At 41.7% G+C, this 20,761-nt stretch overlaps 1 protein-coding gene and 2 non-coding genes across 3 annotated transcripts; 2 read left to right on the plus strand and 1 right to left on the minus strand.

Moving 5' to 3' along the window:
* Window positions 1–368: 368 nt before the first annotated feature.
* LOC117261935 (potassium/sodium hyperpolarization-activated cyclic nucleotide-gated channel 2) lies at window positions 369–18,449 on the minus strand. Its single transcript, XM_033634544.2, has 8 exons — window positions 17,698–18,449; window positions 11,604–12,027; window positions 10,658–10,819; window positions 8,306–8,524; window positions 5,946–6,092; window positions 4,973–5,213; window positions 3,776–3,940; window positions 369–2,024 (listed from the first exon to the last, which is right to left on the minus strand). The coding sequence occupies exons 1-8, from the start codon at window positions 18,345–18,347 to the stop codon at window positions 469–471; spliced, it is 3,564 nt and encodes a 1,187-aa protein (XP_033490435.1). The 5' UTR covers window positions 18,348–18,449; the 3' UTR covers window positions 369–468.
* A 1,033-nt stretch (window positions 18,450–19,482) lies between these two features.
* On the plus strand, window positions 19,483–19,554 carry trnap-ugg (transfer RNA proline (anticodon UGG)). The gene has a single exon. It is a non-coding gene; the product is annotated as a tRNA-Pro (tRNA).
* Window positions 19,555–20,419: 865 nt separating this feature from the next.
* On the plus strand, window positions 20,420–20,491 carry trnap-ugg (transfer RNA proline (anticodon UGG)). Its single transcript has one exon. It is a non-coding gene; the product is annotated as a tRNA-Pro (tRNA).
* Window positions 20,492–20,761: the final 270 nt, after the last annotated feature.

Below are 20,761 nucleotides of genomic sequence, written 5' to 3' on the forward strand. Positions count from 1 at the left end.
TTCACACGACACACTCGGTGATGGGAAAGGACATAAAAAAGGACAATAATTTTTGGTTTCAATCATAACTGGATACAGTTGTGGACAAATTTCCAACTAAACGGATGCAGCTAAAAGTTTACACAAAATTGCCTGGACAAAACAAAATACTTATAACAAATCACAGAGTGTGGTTATAATACAATACATAGAACAATTCATATTTTCATGAGGTGCTATATATACCCATCAATAGGTTTTGGATTTTATTACTATATTCAAAGATGCAATATCCTGTAGAAAAAAGTATCCATCATTGTCCATTATTATCCCCTATCCATTCAATCTGATTAAAAAGTGAAACCACCAATCTGATTAGAGTAACACACCCTCCTGCTGTAAAATCTGACAAAGTAGTGGTTAAAACAATGCCAAAGAAGGAGGCGACCTCCTGTTTGTTCAGGCATTAAAGGAGGGTGTGTCTGAACCTCACAAGTTGGATGGAAGTTTGGACTGTTTGTGTTCGGTCTCTATCATCTTAGCGGGGGATCTAACGAGGGGAGATTGAACGCCAACAGACTGGTTCTGAGGTTCGGGACCTGAATGCGTCCGACTGACGGGAGCAACTTGACCCGGGATTGGGCTGTAGGGTTTACTGACAGCCATGGGGGAGGAGAAGGGGCTGGATACCCCCGCTGCCCCCTCTGAGGGGCCGCTCATGGCCAAAGGCCTTTCCTGGTGTATAGAGCTGTGAGAGCCTGAGATAGTCTTTATTTCCTGGGTAAAGAGATCCACCGAAGACTCGGCCCTCTCTTTGAGGGTACAGGCCACCCTGGCAGGGCATGAGGTCTGAGGGGTTAGAGGGCTGCGAGAGCCAAGGGTGCTGGGGAGCTCACTGTGGCAAACTGTCCTTCCCCTCACAGGGCTCTGTATGCTGGGACTGTGGACTGGAGGCGTGTAGCAGGGCGAGGCCTCGGCGGAGCCATACTGAGCCAGGGAGGCGAGGGCCGAGTGCTCGGGGAGAACCTGTGGGAGGAAAACAGACTGGAGACCTGCGAGGCTTTGCTGCGCCAGAGAGGCTGTGGCCCCGCCGAGGCCTCCGACTGCAGACCCTGGCTGAATAAATCCACTGGAGGACTGAGTGCTGGTGAGGAAGGGAAAATGTGGGAGGTTCAGACCACTGGATGTCCTGCCTGCTCTGTCATGACCGAACCCCATCTGCTGCGTAGTGGCGTGAGAGGACTGCTGCAGCTGGCTTAGTATGGGGCCGACTGAGCTGGAGATCAGAGGGCTTATGGCGGAGGCAGAGGGGGCTGGGAATCTCCCGGCTAGCCTCCCTGGCACCCCCTGCTGGAGTAAACCTATTGGGTGTGGCGGGGTGGTCATAGCACCATGGAAGGGCTGAGGGTGGAGCTGAGCAGAGCAGGTGTAGGAGACTGTAGCCTGGCTGATGGGGAAGACTGAGGCCATGGCGGAGTGTGGAGGGTGGTGCGGGAGCTGGTGTGAGGGCAAAGGGGTCAGAGGCTGCAGGCTGCTGGTGAAGACGGGCTGGGTCGTCAGGGTGGGCGACACAGATCCACCGGCGAAATGCTGTGCCCTAAGGGACGCCGGTGTGGAGGTCTCAATCCCAGATCTGACTCTAATGGAGCTGGTAGGAGAAGCGGGTCCTGAGCCACAGCTGCTGGATGTGTTCGCTCCCACATGGACTTTCTTTGGATGGCTGATTGGATCCTTCAGGAGGCCAGATGTCAGAGGATGGTGGAAGAGGATGGGAGGCAGCTGGGAGTGGTGGGCTAAGGCCAGAGCCAGAGGGGTGGTGGCAGCAGCTGCCTGGAGCGGAGCCTGAACCAGCGGGGCCCAGATGACTGGGGTGGGTGATGGGGGCGCGGGGGGAGGCTGCGGGCTGGTCTGGATCAGCTGCGTACACTGGGCCATGTCCCGATCATGCTGCACTATTCTTTGGATGATCTCGGTCTCTTGGAAGTTTAATGTGCCAGAACTTTGGTGATGCTGGACTTTATTCTGAAGAACAGAGTTCCTCTTACCTGTTGAGAAAATGCAAATAAAGCCATTTTCTTTTTTACACATATATAAAGCAGCAACCAGTTAACATGTTTTGTGAGGTGTTATGCTACAGCACAATGTGGCTGAAACTGAAGACAGAAAGGAATCTAAAACAGAGTAAAAGTTCTTTATTCTACGCACACAGCTCAGACAACTTCTCCTCTACATGAAAGCAAAAAGGGTTTATTAATTCACCATCCCTCGTAAAGAATGAACTTGATAAAAACACTTGAAAAATGGTGCTGTTTGTCTGTGAACTCCTAAAGTCGACAACAAGCTGGAAAACTATGCAGCTCCTCACGATTTCATAGTGAATTGGGAAAAAAAATCACATTAAGTTGATGGTGGTGAATTTCCATTTTCTGGAAAAATTGTGATTATTGTGTCCAGCAACACCTAAAAAATAGACTGCTGGGCAACTATCAATAAAAGAGACTCTGCAAAACCAGGCTGACATGAGATGAACAGACTGAAAACTCTAGAAGAAAATAGAGAAAATCTAATATCACAACGTATTTTAACCAAATACCTCAATATTGCAGTGATATTGTAGGGTTGACAATTGGTGCTTTCACAAAATATATATCTAAAGATTTTTGATAAATAATCATCAGTAATGTGGATTTGATGACTAAGTGGATAAATGCAAATAACAGATCAGCTAGAACAGACTGGTGAGTTCAGAAAATTACGCTCTACTATAATGCAGCCTTTAAAACGAGGAAAAGATATTCACAATACAACGATACCCAAATCTATATAATCTGTCTCATATCAGGATATCAACAAGATATTGATATATTGGTATATACTCATACTGCGTAGGATCCATACTAAAAATGTACGTATGGACAAAAGCCAAAAATGTTGTGCGCGAAAAGAATTTCATTCTTCCATCTCACCATCTGTGTCGCCAATTTCCCATCTCCAAAATGTTCGTAAGCATGGGTCAAAGTTTCTCCCATCAGGTCTGTTCTAAAGATTGCAATTTTTGTGCGGGAAGTGGCATACACTTCTTTCAGGCCTCGTTTTGTGCATACGCAATGTTTATAAATGAGACCCCTGGTGACCAGTCACTGCTCTCCATTCCATGGACCCAGTTAAAAACAAAATTAGGTCTTCCCCCTTCAGTGATACATTTAAAACCATTTTAAGAAGTCCTCCAAACCCTTGCAGATAGCAAAATACAGACACAATTCATATTTATAGTTGTGTCTAATTAGGTTAATATTTTATTGATTTTTTTTGAGTGTTAGACGAATTGTTTGGTAACGTATTCATAGCAGATTCCTGTCTGAAGAAGATTCTAAATGAATATGGATGCATTAATGTGAGAATGACAGTGACCTGATTTACGTCATTGATCATATTTAATCCACTGTGTGACGTCAGTGAGCATTTTATTTTTGTGTATTGAAAAGAAATAATCAATTCAATTCAATCAATTCATCCTGGACTGCTATTAATAGATTGTTGGAGTGGCTTTCTTGGATCCTGTGTTTAAATGTGCGCCTCAAATCATGTGTTCTGTCACCAGATGCCTCCACAATCACTGTAGTTTCTCAGTGTACCATCAATGAAATGTTAAAAAATATAATAGACCAGCATTAAATGTAACATAGGGAGAATAAATACAAGCAAGATATCGATACATAAATAATAAATAATATTTCACTGTGAAAGATGAAACTGGCTCCTACATGCAGGTGTTATCTTTTGGTAAAATACTCACCGATGCGGTCCAGGCGGTCGAGAGCCACAGTCTCAAAGGCCCTCCTCATCATGGGATACTCCTCCAGCACCTCATTGAAGTTGTCCACCGACAGAGAGTACAGCCGACAGTAGTTATCTGCTCGCACACTCGCTGTCCTCCTGCCTCGGGTCAGCAGGCAGATCTCTGCAGAGAAGACAGGGGAGGAAATAAAGGTTAATTATTTGTGTCAGTTATATTAAAACACGTCCTGCTGAGTGAAAATCAGATTAATATCAAGGATAAAAACAGGTAATTAATATGAAGTGCCATAGGATGGTTTCCCACTTGTGTGATACATTACAGCCACATTTATATCTTTTTAGATCCATTCACAAAAGGGGAGGCAAAAATAGTATTATCAGTGTGAGACGATAAAACACGAAAAGAGTGATGCCTCTGAACCCCACAGATGGAGCACTTACTGCAATTTCTGCAGCTTACAGTTTGTCCTGACCTCATCTGTCGTGCCAGATCAGAAAAATAAAATAATGCGCCATTAAAAAAAAAAAAAGTAGACATATTTTCAGGACAGACATATTGAGGATATAGACACAAACACACACAGAGACTCACACGCTCTCCCTCTCTCTTTTAAACACACATTTCCTGTCCTCATTTACCACATTCACATCTGTGTGCGTTCAGCTGAGTAGCTTTAAGCCAAAACATATCATGTTTAGTAATCACCACATCGTTTTTGTATCAGAAAAGTATGGTTAAACATTAGAGTATTGCTTTGGATGTCAGATCACACTGCCTTCATTTGCAAATGCAAGTAAATTATATATTTATATTTCCTTGCTGACATTTGACGATGACATTTCGTATTTCTGCACAGCTGGATACTGACAATGAGACGACGCAACAAGGGTGACAACAAATTCAAAGTTCTGCATTTCAGCTTTTAAATATGGCGTTAACAAAAGAGGGAAAACCCCCACAGATGGAATCAAAGATCACAAAGCTTTTGCTCCTCTTAGTCCCGAGCCCTTTTAAGGAGATGATGTCGACAATTTTTCCCAGCTGTAATAGTCAGGGAAGTTAATCTGCTGAGTGCCAGAGCAAAATAAATCAAAACAAATCATGCCATCAGCACTCCTTCACATACATTCAAACTGACCCAGTGCCAGTGATATTAGCATGCGGGCCACACAGCAGCTCGTGTGCAGACACTACCTCCAAAATAAGAGCCGTCAGACAGCTTGGTGTCATTGCTGTTCTTGGTGATGACACTGACGACGCCGTGCTGGATGAAGTACATCTTCTTGCCGATGGTTCCCTCTCTGATGATGTAGTCGCCCGGCTGGAAGACCTCGAAGCGCAGCTTGGTCAGCATGGAGGTGACAAAGTTGGGATCAGCGTTGGCGAAGAGCGGCATGGAGGCCACCAGTTTGCGACAGTTAAAGTTGATGATCTCCTGCACAAGACACACACACACACACACACACACACACACACAGAAAAAAAGTGTTTCAGATTTCAGCCTTCGCAGCATCAGTGTCACTACATGTGTACATTTCAATCATTATAAAAGCAGGGCGGTTAACGGCTTAGTGCTCTGTTAATGAGGTTCCCTGTCCTCATAAAGTCTCCCGCCATTACTAATCAGATTACACCACTATTAACATTATCGTGCAAAGTAAGGGAGGCATATTAGATTGCATAAATAATTAACTGTGAACCATTTAGGACAAGGATGCTCACGTCATTAACTCTGAGAACCGTATAAAATAAAATACATTAAAGCATTTCTGTAAACACTTTAACCCTCTTATTCAGTATGTGTCAGCAGTATATAAACAGTCAATAAATGGTTTTTAGAGTGTAGTTTTCAGCAGATATGATGACATTTTGAAATGACTATGAATAATAACAACACTGATTATCTGTTTATACACCAGCCTCCACTAATGGGCACCAACAGGAGTTAAAGTTGTTGACAAACACATTAGTAAACACTTATATCTGCTGACATCTGCATTATAGTGTCTCATAAACCATTTATTGACTGTTTATATACTGCTAATAAATGCTATATAGGAGGAATTAAAGTAAAATGCTGCCAATATTGTGATAGATGTTGAACATTATGATGACTCAGCAGTATTATTATCAGGACAACAGCAATAATAACAACATGACTTGTGACCTCTCGCAGTGGCTCATTCAGCTCCTCCAAGATGCTCTCCTCATCAAACATCTTGCCCTGGTAACGGTGTTCATAGTAGTCGTGGATCCTCTGGCGCATGTCGGCGGGGAGCTTGTGGAAGGACATGTACTGCTCCACCTGCTTATACTGTAACAACAACACCAGTAACAATTATAAACTCATTTCACAACAAACAAACACCACAGAAATATGTGTAACTGTAATGTAACTGCGAGAGAAAATGCAAAGTCATGTCAAAATGAATATATTAAAGTGATTGATGTGTTGGCTCAGAGGTGGACTATAATGTGTCTCATTATGTTAACAGTCAACTGTCAGGCCATCTGTGAAACCTGCCCACAGAGCAGCGCTGTGCCTCTGTCCCATCTGACAAATACAGTCGTGCTCTGCAGGCTGCAGCTAATAACATTAACTACTGTGTCCTTCAGCCGTGTACTCTAGCAGCAGAGCACCGTGAATGGTGCGTGCACCAACTCTACTGTATGTGCGTTACGTCCTGCTGTAAGGCTCTGTTTTGCTTTTATTAACTAGCTTTTTACACCTCACCACTGTCTCTACTGTTTTCTGTGTTAATAATCCACAACACATCTTGTCTTTATGCTGCTCTCTCCTGTTTGATCTATTAATATTCTCCCTCTGTGGGGCATTTTCTCACTTATGTGCCTTAAGATTTATGACAGGAGGGTAAAGTCTTCACATAAACACTTTGTCAAAATGTCAAACAGCATCATCAGCATTTAAGCTATATTCTGATCAGTCGTGGAATAAGATCAGATTCTTTATTTAAAGGAGCAGTGTGTAGGATTTAGTCACATCTAGCTGTGAGGAATGCAGATAGCAACCATCTGAAATTCAGGTAGAGTTCCTTCAGTTTTCACTGTTCGGGAGTTTTTTACCAGGAGCCGAATTATCCGCAGAGTTCTCTTCCTCTTAAAAGCAAACAAACTAGGCGATTAAAACCGGTATAAATACTGAATAAAGAAGTTTTACATCATAAATCTGTGTTTCTGCAACAGACGCTAACCCGGCATCAGCTGATGTTTGTTCACCATTTTTCTCTGACAACTTAAAATCCAGTCACACAAGAGGTTTTTACCAGGAGCCAAATTATCTGCAGAGTTCTCCTGCTCTCCAGAACAACCGGACCAGATGATTTAAACCACGAAAATCACTGAATGAAGCAGTTTCACCTTCAAAAAATTGGTGTTTTTCCAAAGCTTCCATCGTGGAGGCACTGTTAACTACGGTAACTGACATCAAAATTTAAAAAAGGGGATGGCTCTTTCTAGAGACAGTGTTTGGTTTGTCATTCTGGGCTACTGTTGAAATATGGCAGTGCAACATGGTGATCTCTGTGGACGAGGACCCGCTCACTATGTAGACAAACGGTCACAAAAACACAATGATTCTTATTTTTAGGCATTATACACTAAAGAAAACATACTTATAATTTTATGTTTATTTGTGCCAATATATCCCCCTAAATCCTACACACTGGACCTTTGACTAAAAGCAGCAACACGACAATGGACAAAAAATAAAAAATAGCACAAAATAAATTAATAAATAGATAAAAGTTACAAAGTTACTTAGAAGTTGAACTCCTGCACTGAAAATCTTACTCACAATAGTAAAAGTGCATTAGTATCATCAGGTAATTGTGCTTAAATTATTAAAACTAAAGTACTCATTATGCAGAAAAACAGCTCTTATAAGTGTCATTTTATTATATATTATATTACTGAATTATCAATACTGACTGTTTATAATAACGCATCAGATTATATAGACTGATCTAATGTTTTGTATAGGACTGCACGATTAAATAAATATTAAAATATTGTTGAAAAAACAAGTAGACCACGTGCAATAACCAAATTTAAGGAGCTGTTATTATAAATTAATCACTGTGGTGTTACAGAGATGCCCTGGCATATAAATCATAGTCCAGACATAAGAGAACATGCTTGTTTTGTGTATACCTGAGCAAAAATCACATTATTGTCATTTTCAAAAGCTTTTTCTCTGTGAAAATGAAATGCAAAGCTTACCATTTCTACCTAAATCACAACTCATACGGCAATCGTGGTACCTGTCAAAATAATCGCACTGGTATGTTTTTTGCATATTTTGTCGCCCTAGTTTTGCTGATAAAATTGTAACCTCAAAAGTAACTTAAAATCTTAAATAGATGTAGTTGAGTATAAGTTTAAAAATCATAAAATGAAAATACTACTTGGGTACAGTTTTTGTGTAAATGCTCTTCCATCACTGATTTCTAAAACTAAAGAAAGTAGCTTTGCTGAGAGAAGTCAGCCCTGCAGAGAACAAACGCCCACCTTTTCTTGGTACTGCCTCCTGGAGGAGTCCAGAGACTGAATGAGTGCAGTCGCATGCCCCACAAACATAGCAAAGCAGGTAGCGCCCACAATCATGCTGAGGATGGTGAGCCACACGTCAGCCATGCCGATGGGGGGGTATAGGCCATACCCGATGCACAGCATGTGACTCATGGCCTTGAACAGGGCGTAGGAGTACTGCTGACCCCATGTGTCGTTCTATAAGAGACGAAGAGGAGGAAAGAGAAAGTTTATCACTGCTACATTAATGCTGCAGCACATCTTCGAGAACGATTCACAGTTTCAGATCAAGACTGCAGCTGATGACGCCGTTATTTTCCAGGTTTGTTGGCCTTGAATCGCCCACCTGAGGGCCTCGGCCTGTCAGAAAACATCATCTTATAACACGTGGGCTGACTTTTCCCCTGACATTACTGTCCTGGTTTATTTTTGGGTGTAAGTCTATTTCAGTTACCACTTACTACTATCAATATACTCTGTATCAGTAATTAATAATGCTTGGCTATGTAAGTACTTCAATATAATTAGGGTTGCAATTAATGATTATATTAATTATCCATTAATCTGCTGATTATTTTCTCAATTAATCAACTGAATTGTTAGGGCTATAATATATCAGTTTACTATCATATACAACAAATAAACTATTCAAATCCTCACATCTGAGAGGCTGAAACCAGTGAATGTTTGGTATTTTTGCCTTAAAAAAACCCAAACTAACATTATCATTTACTTGTTAAAATCACTGCATGATTATTTTGTGGTTTTATGGCTCCAAAAACTGGGTTTCAAATCTGAAGTATTTCTCTATATTATTAAAAATCCATGACTAGATATGCATGTTAAAGTATGAAAAAGAAAAAAGACAAACACCCTTAAAGGGGACCTATTAAACTTTTTCTTACTTTCTGTCATATATAAAATGTTACAGTCCTGGATCTTCATATTAAATGTGGTAAAAGAGTCAAATAATGTGTTGAACATATGAAAAAGTAATCCTAACATGACAGCTCCCCAAAAATGAAGCCAAAACATCATGATCACCTCCTGGTGGCTGGCTGCAGTACAGGACATAAACTCCACCCCCTTTATCTTAGTGGATGGGATGCCAAACTAAAAACTCAAAATACATGTCAAATAAATTTTCCTAAAGATGTTTTTTGTCGCTTTAGGTAGTTCTCATCCTGCTGATGTGTGTGCAAGTGCTGGTTTCTCTAATAAGTTTGGTTGTAATGCTATAAAAAAAGGAAGCTTGACGTCATGATTGAAAGCTGTGTGCCAGTTCATGCATTTGTGATCAATGGTGCTTCTCGTGATTGGTTAGACCCGATGCCGTGGAGATCACTACAGCACAGACTCTGGCTCCAAATTACGTCACCAGCGATAAATGGCAGTGGCAATATTTGTGATATTTTGGCTTCGTTTTTGAACAGTGGGAGGAAGTGGAGACGTGTTGTCCATCTTTATGTATAGTCATTGCTTCAGACCGTTCTGAATATTCTGTTTCCAGCATTTTTTTTTCCGACAGATGTCTTTATGTGGTCATCTGCTCCAGGTACAATACTGCAATTGTTTACGTTACCAATTCTACAATGCTACATGTAGCCACTCGCTAACGTCAGAGAAACATGTAAACTTGGTTGCTGATGTTTTTATTTTCTCCTGGATTTTGGATTAGTTGTTTCTCCTGGAACATTTTGAAGATTTTGTTTTAGAAGCTTTTTTTTGGTGATTTCCTTTTTTTTTTTTTTTTTTTTTAAATTGCTGCTATTATGTTATAGTCATTTCCCTGGTTGCAGTAATGGTGCAGAGAGTGCGGCAGCAGAAGACTCAGATACACTGACCAATCGGAGCAGACTGAGCTTTTTGAGGAGGGGGTTGAAAAAGGCCGGTGCTAAAATGGCAGATTTTTGACAGAGGGTGAATACGGGAGTTCCATAGCAGACAGTATGAGGAAAATAAAGTGTTTTTTGAGAATTAAAGCATGAAAAGATGTTCTAGTAGAAATCTTCAATCCAAGAATGAACCTGAAAATGAACACAAGAGGTGCCCTTTAAATATTACTGAGAGTTTGATATTTAAAAATTCAGTTATTCAGCTTTATCAGGACTGTGTGGGTGAGATTTTGATTCAAATTTTGCCGAATTATGATTGATGCTTGGAAGTATTTGGCATCATCCTTTCCAGCTCAGACCCACCTGCTTCAAACCAGCGAAAGAAGCACAGAAACAACGACAAAAGAAATACAGAAAATCTCTCGTGAAAAAACTAAAACGGTTCAGACTTCAGAAAAATTTGTTTTCATGCAGCACCCAGAGTACGACCACTTACCACCATCTTGTTTCTCGTGACCCAGCAGTCAGGAGGGAAGTCCTGCAGCATGGGAACCAGGAACTGCAGACAGCCATCCCAGTGACACAGCAGCAGCATCATCCCGATCAGGTTCATGATGCGCACCATGGCGCTGGCCAAGTCGTAGGTCATATGGAAAACCTGTGTGCCGCAGATTATCAGCATTAATAAAACTGAAACAACTGTACACACATCTCTCTGTGCATACATCTATGAGAGATCAATTCTCTCGCATGCAACCAGTGGATTTGAGAACATACAATAGGTGCTTTGTGGGCCAACAGACACAGGGGTCCTATACCAGACCACACTGTACTTAATCTTCTATAGACCGCCAGAGGCTGATTCAGTGTTGCGTAACCATCTGCAAGCAACATTAATGGCCTATGGGGAGAACAGCCTCAGTTGGAATTATAGAAATAAAATAATGCAGGAGAATATCTGTTATTAAGGCAGCTGTTTGTGTGCGAGTCTCAGAGGGGCAACAGCGAATTAACTCATGTTGTTTTTTACAATAAGGAGTATCATGCATTTTGTCTGAATGAACAAAAATGGTTAAAAGATATGAGGGAAAGCTCACTATATTTTGATTATTTGAAATTTTTGATCGTCTATTTGTTTTGTGAAATGCCCATCAAATGATGTCAGAGCAAGATGGTGTCTTTCAATTACTTGCTTTGCACAATCAGCCATTCAAAACCCAAAGATATTCAATTTACTGTTTTCAAAGACCGAAAAAATTTATATTTATAATGATGTCAGCTAAGAATTTTGGGCATTTATTCTTAAAAGTGGCTAAGACGATGATCAAAACTGCTCCTGATTTGTTGAGGAACTGTCATGTAATTGGCTAACTGTTGCATCTCTATTAGTGAGTGTGAAGTCTTTTATGGAGATCCAAAGAGCCCGTCCCTGCAGGATCTACCTCTTCCCACTGGTGGATGTAGCGAATGAGTCTGGAGAGCCGCAGCAGCCGCAGCAGACTGAGGATCTTGGTGAACCGGACGATCCTCAGGGCTCGTGCCGTCTTGTAAAAGTCCGAGTTGATGCGTGTCTCGACGATGAGAAAAATGTAGTCCACAGGTATGGAGGAGATGAAATCCACCACGAACCAGGTCTTCAGGTACTTGATCTTGATCTGCTGCGGGTCCAAGATGATCTCCGTGTTGTCCTCCTTGACGATGCCCGTGCGGAAATTGAGAACCAGGTCCATGAGGAAGAAGGTGTCTGAGACCACATTGAAGACGATCCAGGGAGGCGTGTTCTCGTCCTTGAAGAAGGTGATGCCGACGGGGATGATGATGAGGTTTCCCACCATCAGCAGCAGCATGGTCAGATCCCAGTAGAACCTGAAACACACAGCCAGAAACATAACTCATGTTGCAGGAAACAGCAGGCCAAAGTCATTCAGGTCTTTAGATGAATCATCAGAAACTTTTCTCACACCTCTGACAGGATGAATGAGTTGGGTGTTTTTATATGAGGATGAATAAGTAATGTTTTTGTGTGTGTGGGTTGTTTTGACTTTTCTTTGGCTTTATGAGAGATTAGAGCAACAGACATTTGCCTTTTCCAACTTCTAAAATATGAGGATTTACTTCTTTTCTTTGACATATGTGATGGTAAAGTGAATATATTTGATTTTTTTGGTCTAAAACATCGGCCTTGGGGACATTATAATGGCCATTTTTCACACTTTGTGTACATTTTATGGACAAAATAATCTCAGTAAGATTTCTTTATTCAAAAGAACTTTGCTAAACTTTGCTTAAAGATGCCACTAATCTGCTCCTCTCTTTAGAGGACTATTATTGTATATTACTGACTACTATTATAAGGAAGCAATACTTTTCCTCCAGGGACAACAAAGTATATTGTATCGTATCGTATCGTATCATATCGTACCGTATTGTATCGTATCGTATTGTATCGTAGAAAATATGAACTTCTATCAATTTTTAATGTGAGCATATACCAGACTTGTGTATTTATATGTATGTCCAGAAATTTTAAAGTCTTCCTTAGACATTCATTCATACTCCAAAAGACACTCCAAGAATTTTTATCTTCCATATTGTCGAACTTCCCTTCATCTGATATTTATTTAAATACAGAGGACCATCTCTTTGGAACAACCTACTGCTATCACTACAATCAACATCTACATTATCGTTATTCAACAAACATCTGAAAAGCACTCACAGATTTACAACACTTCATTGATTCCTTTGTAACACATCTCAACTTTTATAGATAAACTATTGTAATTTGTGCAGTTCTATCAATTTTGTATAACTGCTTAGTGTTTAAAGTTAACTTCTGCAATCTTTGAATTGTTTTTCTTTCTAAAGTATGATATTTATTATTTAATAGGAGAGGTATGCTTATGGGCCATTTTTGGCTTCTAACCTCTCCTGCACGATGCCCTTTTCTATGCACGTGTAGGCACAAATAAACTAAACTAAGCTAAAATAATCAATAATCTAAATAACAGACAAAGACTGGTATCAAATGTGTGAGACACAATGTACAGCCACAAACACACTAGTGTGGGGGGAATACTGGGGGGAATTTAACCCGCTTTTTCACAGCACTCAAAATAAAAAGCAAGCAGCTAATTACACAGCAACAAAATGTTTTGGGATATGAAATCCCAAATACCTGCCTTCTGACTGATCTCGGGAACATTAAAGGTGTGGTGATGAGAAAAGATATTTACTTGACTAAAGTCTTGCTTTCAGCAAGTCAGAAAGCTATTACCAGACACTGGCACAAAGAACCCCCCCAACACAAGGAAACTGTCCAAGAAATTTTAGTGATGGAAAAGTTGACATAAATTTTGGGAGATTAAGAGAATATATTTAAAAAGAACTGGGAAAAATTGAACATTTACATGAGACGTGACACCAACTAAAAGAATGCCTGACTTGAAGATACTTATATCGAAACCGTCCCAGACACCCATATATTGTTACCGTGTATTTTAATTTGGTTTGTGTATCGCACTGTGTTATTTCTGTGTTGATGTGTTTGTACTGCTGATTTATCTGTGAAAACTCAATACAAATGCAGGTGAAAAAAAACAAGATCAATAATCAGCAGATTAATCAATATGAAGATAATTGCAGCTCCAGGAGGAGTGCTGAGTATCAGCAGTTTGAACTCTTTGGTCTGTTTGCTGTTGCTTTACAAAGAACTTTAGAGACACGGGAACAGACACCATTTTTATCAATGGCTGCTCTTCAGTTCACACAGGAGACTTTAAACTCCAGAGTCTGAGTGTGTTTCTCTGTGAGTGCTGAATATCTGCTGCAAACTCAAAGCAACTCTGGATGTGTTGGAACTTCAAATAGAAATTAATCTCTGTGCAACTGGCAGTCTTATCACTTCAACTCAAAGCAGAAACAATTCAAACAAATTGAGAATAAACACTAAAAAAGCAAGAAATGAGTTGATCCTAGAGAACAGCCTCATTCGGTTCAACGCTGGGCTCCTGGCCATGGAGACGGAGAGAAAAATGGGTTATTGGAATCCATCTGAATTGCTCATGAGGAAATATTGATTTTCGAAAACAACTAAATCCTCAAGTGTCAGCAGCAGCGTGCTCAGTTTCATCTATAATTGCATTTAGTTTTGTTTACAGTGAAGTCGTTCAATTGAATCTCAAAACATTTTCATTAAAATTCATAGCTTCATTAACAAATACTTGCCAACAGCTAAATGTAAACGAGTTGTGTTATCTGACACCAAATCTAGCTGTGTCAATTACTCTGTTTCAGGGGCTTAGATTTTTCTTTCATCGTTTGGGAGGACACATATTTAGCGAGAGGGTAGAGGGGTCCTCACCCGTAAAATTTTGAGTGTCCAACATTTCATTGCCTGTATCCTGGTGATTTTTTATGCACCTGTTTGTTGCGGAGAGATCATGGTATTTCCTGCAACAACCCTGCATAATCACTCATCTTCTTTCCGTTTTATGGCACATGGCAACCATTGCTTTTAAGGTTACACGCTGCCATATTGAGGGTGACATGTCCCCTACGTACCCCACAACTACGCCACTCTACGCCTTTGCTCTGTTTACTATCCTGACATTTAATATTGTTCTTATTCCCCTGATTTGTAAGACTGCTTTTTAATTCTGATTGCCACAGCTGATGAATAAAAGAGCCGTTTATGAATCACAGGAAACATACAGCAACGTATAGCTCAGCCACACAATGGCCAGCCAAGATACCGAGAGTGTTTGTTTACCAATTACCATCTTAAGTGTGTATGTGACGCATGCACGGATGTGACTGCATGTCCGATCCATGTCAGAGACATAATTAATCACTCATTGATCCAACAGGAGCCTGACACACCTGCAGGGCCAGCAGAAACTGCTGGTGGGTAGGGGTGAGTGTCGGGGGGGTAGACCTGCGAGGGCGCATGCATTACACCACTTGAGGATAATTAAGCAGCATGTGAGGCAGCATACAGGGACCACGCTGTATGAGTTTGGTGCAGTGAACGCAGACCTCTCAGTGTCTTGTCAACAGGTATGATTCAAAACTGAGAAACAAAATCCATAAAGAAACAGCTCAAAGGGATAGGCAGCTAAATTGTGTTCCTGTTACGTACTCTGGGCTCAAATGAGAGTCCAGGAAAGAGGCGATCAAAACCAGAGAGGTGACCAGGGCACACCACAACCTATAAACCCAGATTTTAGAGTTAACGCCAAACCTTCACAGGAGAACATCTCAAAACCAACGAGGACATGGTGACCATTTGCTCTAATCAGCTTTCTGTTGTTCTCTGCCAAACAAAGCATTTGCATTCCTCTCTTCATCTGCCCGTTCGCCTCTGCGGTGACACACTGGTCCTAATTGCACTTCCCCTCTCTAGCTAAATCCACCGTTATCTCCTGGGAATCCATGTCATCTCCAGAAGTCAGCTCCCATCAGCCAGATGTTGAGTAGTTAGCATTACTGCTCTGCACACGTCACCATGCTGCAGAACCCTGGAACAGCTGGACCAAAAAAAAAAAAAAAAAAAAGGTCTGCAGGGGACAGTGCATTACTGCCCCTGCAGACCATCTAGTTTGCTCATCAGCTGACTGTGCATGCAGCATTCGGGCCACAAAGATCAGACAAGTTGCTAGTGTAATCTGTTACCACACACACACAAAAAAAGCTAACAGTTGTGAGGTTTCTGGAGCTCAACTGGTCCAGAAAGGAATCTTGCACTATTTGGGTCAGAGTGCAACCACGTTAAAGAGCATGAGAGCACAAAGAGAGGGGAGTTACAAGCAAAGTGAACACAAAAAGGCTTAAAATGGTGAAAGGAGCTTAGATCAATCAGGACAGCTGAAAAAGGGATCACATTTGTACTAGAGATACTTATCTCTTGCTGCCAGAGCGCAGCTGAAGCACAACAGCCTGCATGCAGCTCAGTGGCTTAACACACACCTGTACTGTGGCTCAGGCCCACCAGCAATCATATTAACCATATTTACTCAGCGTGCCAGTTCGGTATGTCTGCTCCTGTGTCCACGGACAGCTTTAATAAAAGACAGCAGTTACTTATGCTATAAACAACACAGGGACTGTGTATATAAAAGGTACAAGCAGAGGGTTACACTGTGCTCAGCTGATGCACAGTGGTCATGGGAACACACAGTACACAGTATATGAAGTGAGGGAAGTTAACTGTGTGCAGGATTGGATTCAACAGTGTCTCACAAGCCACGAGGACCCAAACGGTCTTAAATGGTGCAAAGGTTTACAACTTAAAATCAGATCTGCAGGATGAAGTGTCCAACTTAACCATGCTCCTGAAAGTGTGACCCACACAGACCATGAAGTGATGACACCTCATACCTCATACACAGAGTTAACAGCTGGGTGTCCTGATTCCTCACAACATCCCTTTTTTCATTTCAATCTCTCTTTCTGTGTGTGTGTGTGTGTGCGTGTGCAGCGTTTTGTGGTGTGTCCCCTCCCCGTCCACACCATCTCTGCTCCATTAGACTAATTGTACTGTAATAATCTCCACTGATGTGTGCTTCTAATATCTTCTAATATCTCGAATGGTCATGTTACCCTATTTTGATTACCCCATTTCCAAGCCCCTGCTGCACTCTCTGTAATCCATTGCCCTCGCTAAATGATAAAAAAAAAAAAAGTGTAATTCAGATGAGTGGAAAAAAAACCCTGCAGTGACACACATCGGCGTACAACTGGCTGGTGAAAATATGATGACAGTGAGCCTCAAGGTTAAATGTCATGAAAATCCCATGATGGCGGTGATGAACAGAATGCTGGTTTGCATGCAGCGTGCGAGGAAATGTAGAGCATGCATGTAGCTATGCATCGCACGGCGTGGATGGTAAATTAGGGAAATACAGACTGCCTTAGTTTGGTGCACAGATTTAATTTATAGATGTCTGTGTGCAGTGAGTTGGTGGCTTAGATTAGCTGCAATGTTCCTGTGTGAATGAAACCATGTAGTACACACTGACTTGTCTTGGCCAAACAAAAGAGGGACTTATATCCTATATGTATGATATAATTTAGCTGCCATTGTGCGTATAAGAGGATTTTGGATGCAAGTCAAATCCTTTACATAGATCAGATGTTTTCCTGTGAGACTGGCCTGCACAGTAGGAGTGGTTAAGTCTTTAGAAAATGATCATTTTGAGAAAGGTGTGCATGGATTTTTATTCTGCAAAGGCTCCTGATGATCATTTTATCATGATATCATCAAAGTGATCAAAGAAGAAACACTCATCATGGCACATAGGGGATTAGTGTGTGTCTATGATAGGCTGCTAACTTTATAGTGACCACATCATATTTAAAGGCATACTCATATTTAAAGGCATTTTTGTGCTCCATTAAGATTATTCTGCTCTAAAATGATGAGTTTTTCTGCATTTGTCGACCAAACAAGCTGAAAATGTGTGACAGGATCACTGCTGCACTTTTGTTGTAAGACACCACTGCTTGCAAAGAAAAGGTTTTCTGCACACAAATTACCTAAAATCACTGTACGGGTGGATTATCCAGAAGCCAGCAGACTTCACTCGCTCCCTCTCATGCTCCACGGCCCTCTCACTCCCCAACATCCGCAGGGAGAACTTGTTGACTCCCGGCTGGAGCATCGCCCCAAACTGCCGGTGCATGAAGCCGGCTTGGTACAGCCGGTCGTCCTCAGGTATGATCTGCTCGGTGCCCTCCAACTTGATAAAACTTGACTGGTCAAACATTGTCGCCTGCCCGGCTGCGCCACTCACACCACCCGTTGCCCGCTGCTGGGCCCCGGGGCCGTGCTCACCGGGGTAACTCTCGCTGACACCAGCCTCGGGGATGAGGCGCCGCTGCTCCGCTGGGTCTGACCCGGGAGGATGCCGCCCGGTGATGGAAGAGATGCTACCCCTAAATAAGCGACAGTCCCCGTTCAAGTTGGTCTTCACAGTGACGTCCCTGTCCAAGTCTTCACTCCTGGCCTCCTCAATGCTCCTGCAACTGCTTGCAGGAGACGGAGAGGACAAATGTTTTAGCCGAATACTTTTCCTCTTTGTGTCCTTGTCGCCGTTGTCTCCCTCGTCAATCACGAAGGGTTTTTGCCCAATGTTTTGCGGCAAGCTGTAGAGCCGTTTGCGCATGGAAGACTGAAATCTTTCCATTTTGAAGAAGCAGAAGAGATGCGCTCTAAGGATAGCCCGTGAAAACAGAGGGATGAATCATGAATCTCATACACTTGGGGGGCCACTGGAGGCAAAACAGTGACGGCGCATCCGCAGGACAGGTTGTATCTTATTTGACACTTGGGACGTGCCTCTCTTCCCCCGGTTCAAACATTGAGATGCATCAACAATACGTGGCCTCTTCGATCCGACGGTCATGTAAAAGAGGTACACGGGAAATGCGTGTAAATCCAGGTAACCCCACAGCGTGCAGACGAGAGCGCATCAGGATGCAGCATGCTGAACGTCGGACGTGTCGGAGTGGGAGAACGAGCTGCTGAGCTCCTCAATGACAAAGCATGATCTCCACCTCCCCAAAATATCTGAGCTCTCTGTCAGTGCAAGGTGATGACACGCATGCAGGCGGGCAGCCGGCACCGGCGTCCACACAGCGCTGACATCACTGATCCATCAGCCTCCCCGCTTTCTAATAACGTGAATATTGATGGAGCTAATCTATCGGGTTGCCATAGGAGCCAGGATGGCACATGCGCTCACCCCGCCCAGTCAGGACAGCTGGAGAGGATGATTCAAGGATGCGATCCAGCCTTGGAGTTGGTAGTTAGTTGAGAGAAAGCGACGGGGTGTCAGAGAATAAAGTCAGGTGTGCAGGCCGTGTGCATCGTCCTACCATTGGTTTGCATGAAGAAACAACAGGGCAGCTAAATTATGTTTATATAGCCTAGTGTATGAGAAGCCTGATGGAGGGTTAGGTGTTTCAGATATGAGCCTTTTTTCATTGTGATATGAAAACAAATTCTGATGATAACAGTCTCAGACTTGCCCATTATTTTACCTTTGTATTAAACAGCCCTGAAGTCTAATGCTCATCATCATGTTTTCACTTACACAATAAAGCTCATTGTAAATCGAGAGTGTGCATGTCCAGTAGAGATAGTCTATGGGTTTTATAAGTGAACCAAATTCTGATATGAAGCTAAAATCAATAATGAAAGTGAAATAATGACTTAAGTTATATCAACACACCATTTTAAACCATGCTAAATCATTTTGAAAACAACAAATCACAGTGAACAACCCAAACAAAAATTATGGCAAAAATATGGAAAGATATGGCTCGTTGGTCTAGGGGTATGATTCTCGCTTTGGGTGCGAGAGGTCCCGGGTTCAAATCCCGGACGAGCCCACAACTGTTTACTTTGACTGATATTGTGTTCATCAGCTGTCATGCAGAAAACATTTGCTAAAAAAAATTACCACTACAGCGTTGATAGTGTAGCACTTCTAAAAAATTTGTGATTTCACAATGACGTTATTTGATAGAATCAGAGTTTACTCATCTCTTCAAAGGTTAAAGGGACAGTTCGCCCCCTCCTCTTACCTCCTAGTTTTATTTATCAGTCTAGATTGTTAAATTGTGAATTACCAAGTCTTGGAGATATCTGCTATAGAGATGTCTCCACCAATTTGAAAACAACAAATTACACTAAACTAGCCAAAGAAAAATGATGGCAATGATAACAGAAAATGTGGCTTGCTGGTCTAGGGGTATGATTCTCGCTTTGGGTGCAAATATTCCCGGATGAGCCCACAACTGTTTGGTTTGAATAATGTGATATTCATCATGTTATGCAGAAGACCTTTGCTGGCAAATACTAATAGTAATTTCAGTGTAGCACTTCGGGAAAACCTGTGATTTGATGACATCACAAGTGATGTCATCAAATCACAGGTTAAAGGGACAGTTAATGCCAAAATCAAAAACCCACATTGTTCTTTTTACGTGTTGGTTTATTTATCAGTCTAGATTGTTTTGGTTTGAGTTACCAAGTGTTGGAGATATCAGCTATAGAGATGTCTGCTTTCTCTCAAATATGGAAGTAGATGACACTCAGCTTAGAACTGTTTTCTTTACCAAACTGCTCCAGGTTCTACCTTACTCATACTAATACACCTGTTTACGTATTTAGGATGCAAAAAAAAATTAAATAAAAATAAAAATCACAGTAAACAAGCTGATGAAAAATGATGGCAAAATTCTTAAAAAATGTGGCTCGTTGGTCTAGAGGTATGATTCTCGCTTCGGGTGTGAGAGGTCCCGGGTTCAAATCCCGGACGAGCCCATAACTGTTAACTTAAGATGATGTGGTGTTCATTAAGTCACATGCAAAAGACCCTACCAAGTGTTGGAGGTATTAGTTATGGAGATGTCTGCCTTCTCTCAAATATAATGGAACTAGATGACACTCAGCTTGTGCATCTACTTTCTGTACCAAACTGTTTCAGGTTCTACCTAACTTATAGTTATACACGTGTTTACTTAATTAGGATGCAAAATCATTTTGAAAAAAACAAATCACAGGTAACAAGCCGAAGAAAAATTATGGCAAAAT

Source organism: Epinephelus lanceolatus, chromosome 5 (genome assembly GCF_041903045.1).
Source record: "Epinephelus lanceolatus isolate andai-2023 chromosome 5, ASM4190304v1, whole genome shotgun sequence".
NCBI lineage: Eukaryota > Metazoa > Chordata > Actinopteri > Perciformes > Serranidae > Epinephelus > Epinephelus lanceolatus.

Bases quoted from the DNA above. Each gene is read 5' to 3' on its own strand.
- LOC117261935 (XM_033634544.2), bottom strand. From the start codon at position 18,347: ATGGAAAGATTTCAGTCTTCCATGCGCAAACGGCTCTACAGCTTGCCG. The intron at 10,820-11,603 runs GTAGATCCTGCA...TGCGGCACACAG, and splicing joins ACATCCACCAGTGGGAAGAG to GTTTTCCATATGACCTACGA. The intron at 3,941-4,972 runs GTAGTGTCTGCA...TCTTCTCTGCAG, and splicing joins TGACGGCTCTTATTTTGGAG to AGATCTGCCTGCTGACCCGA.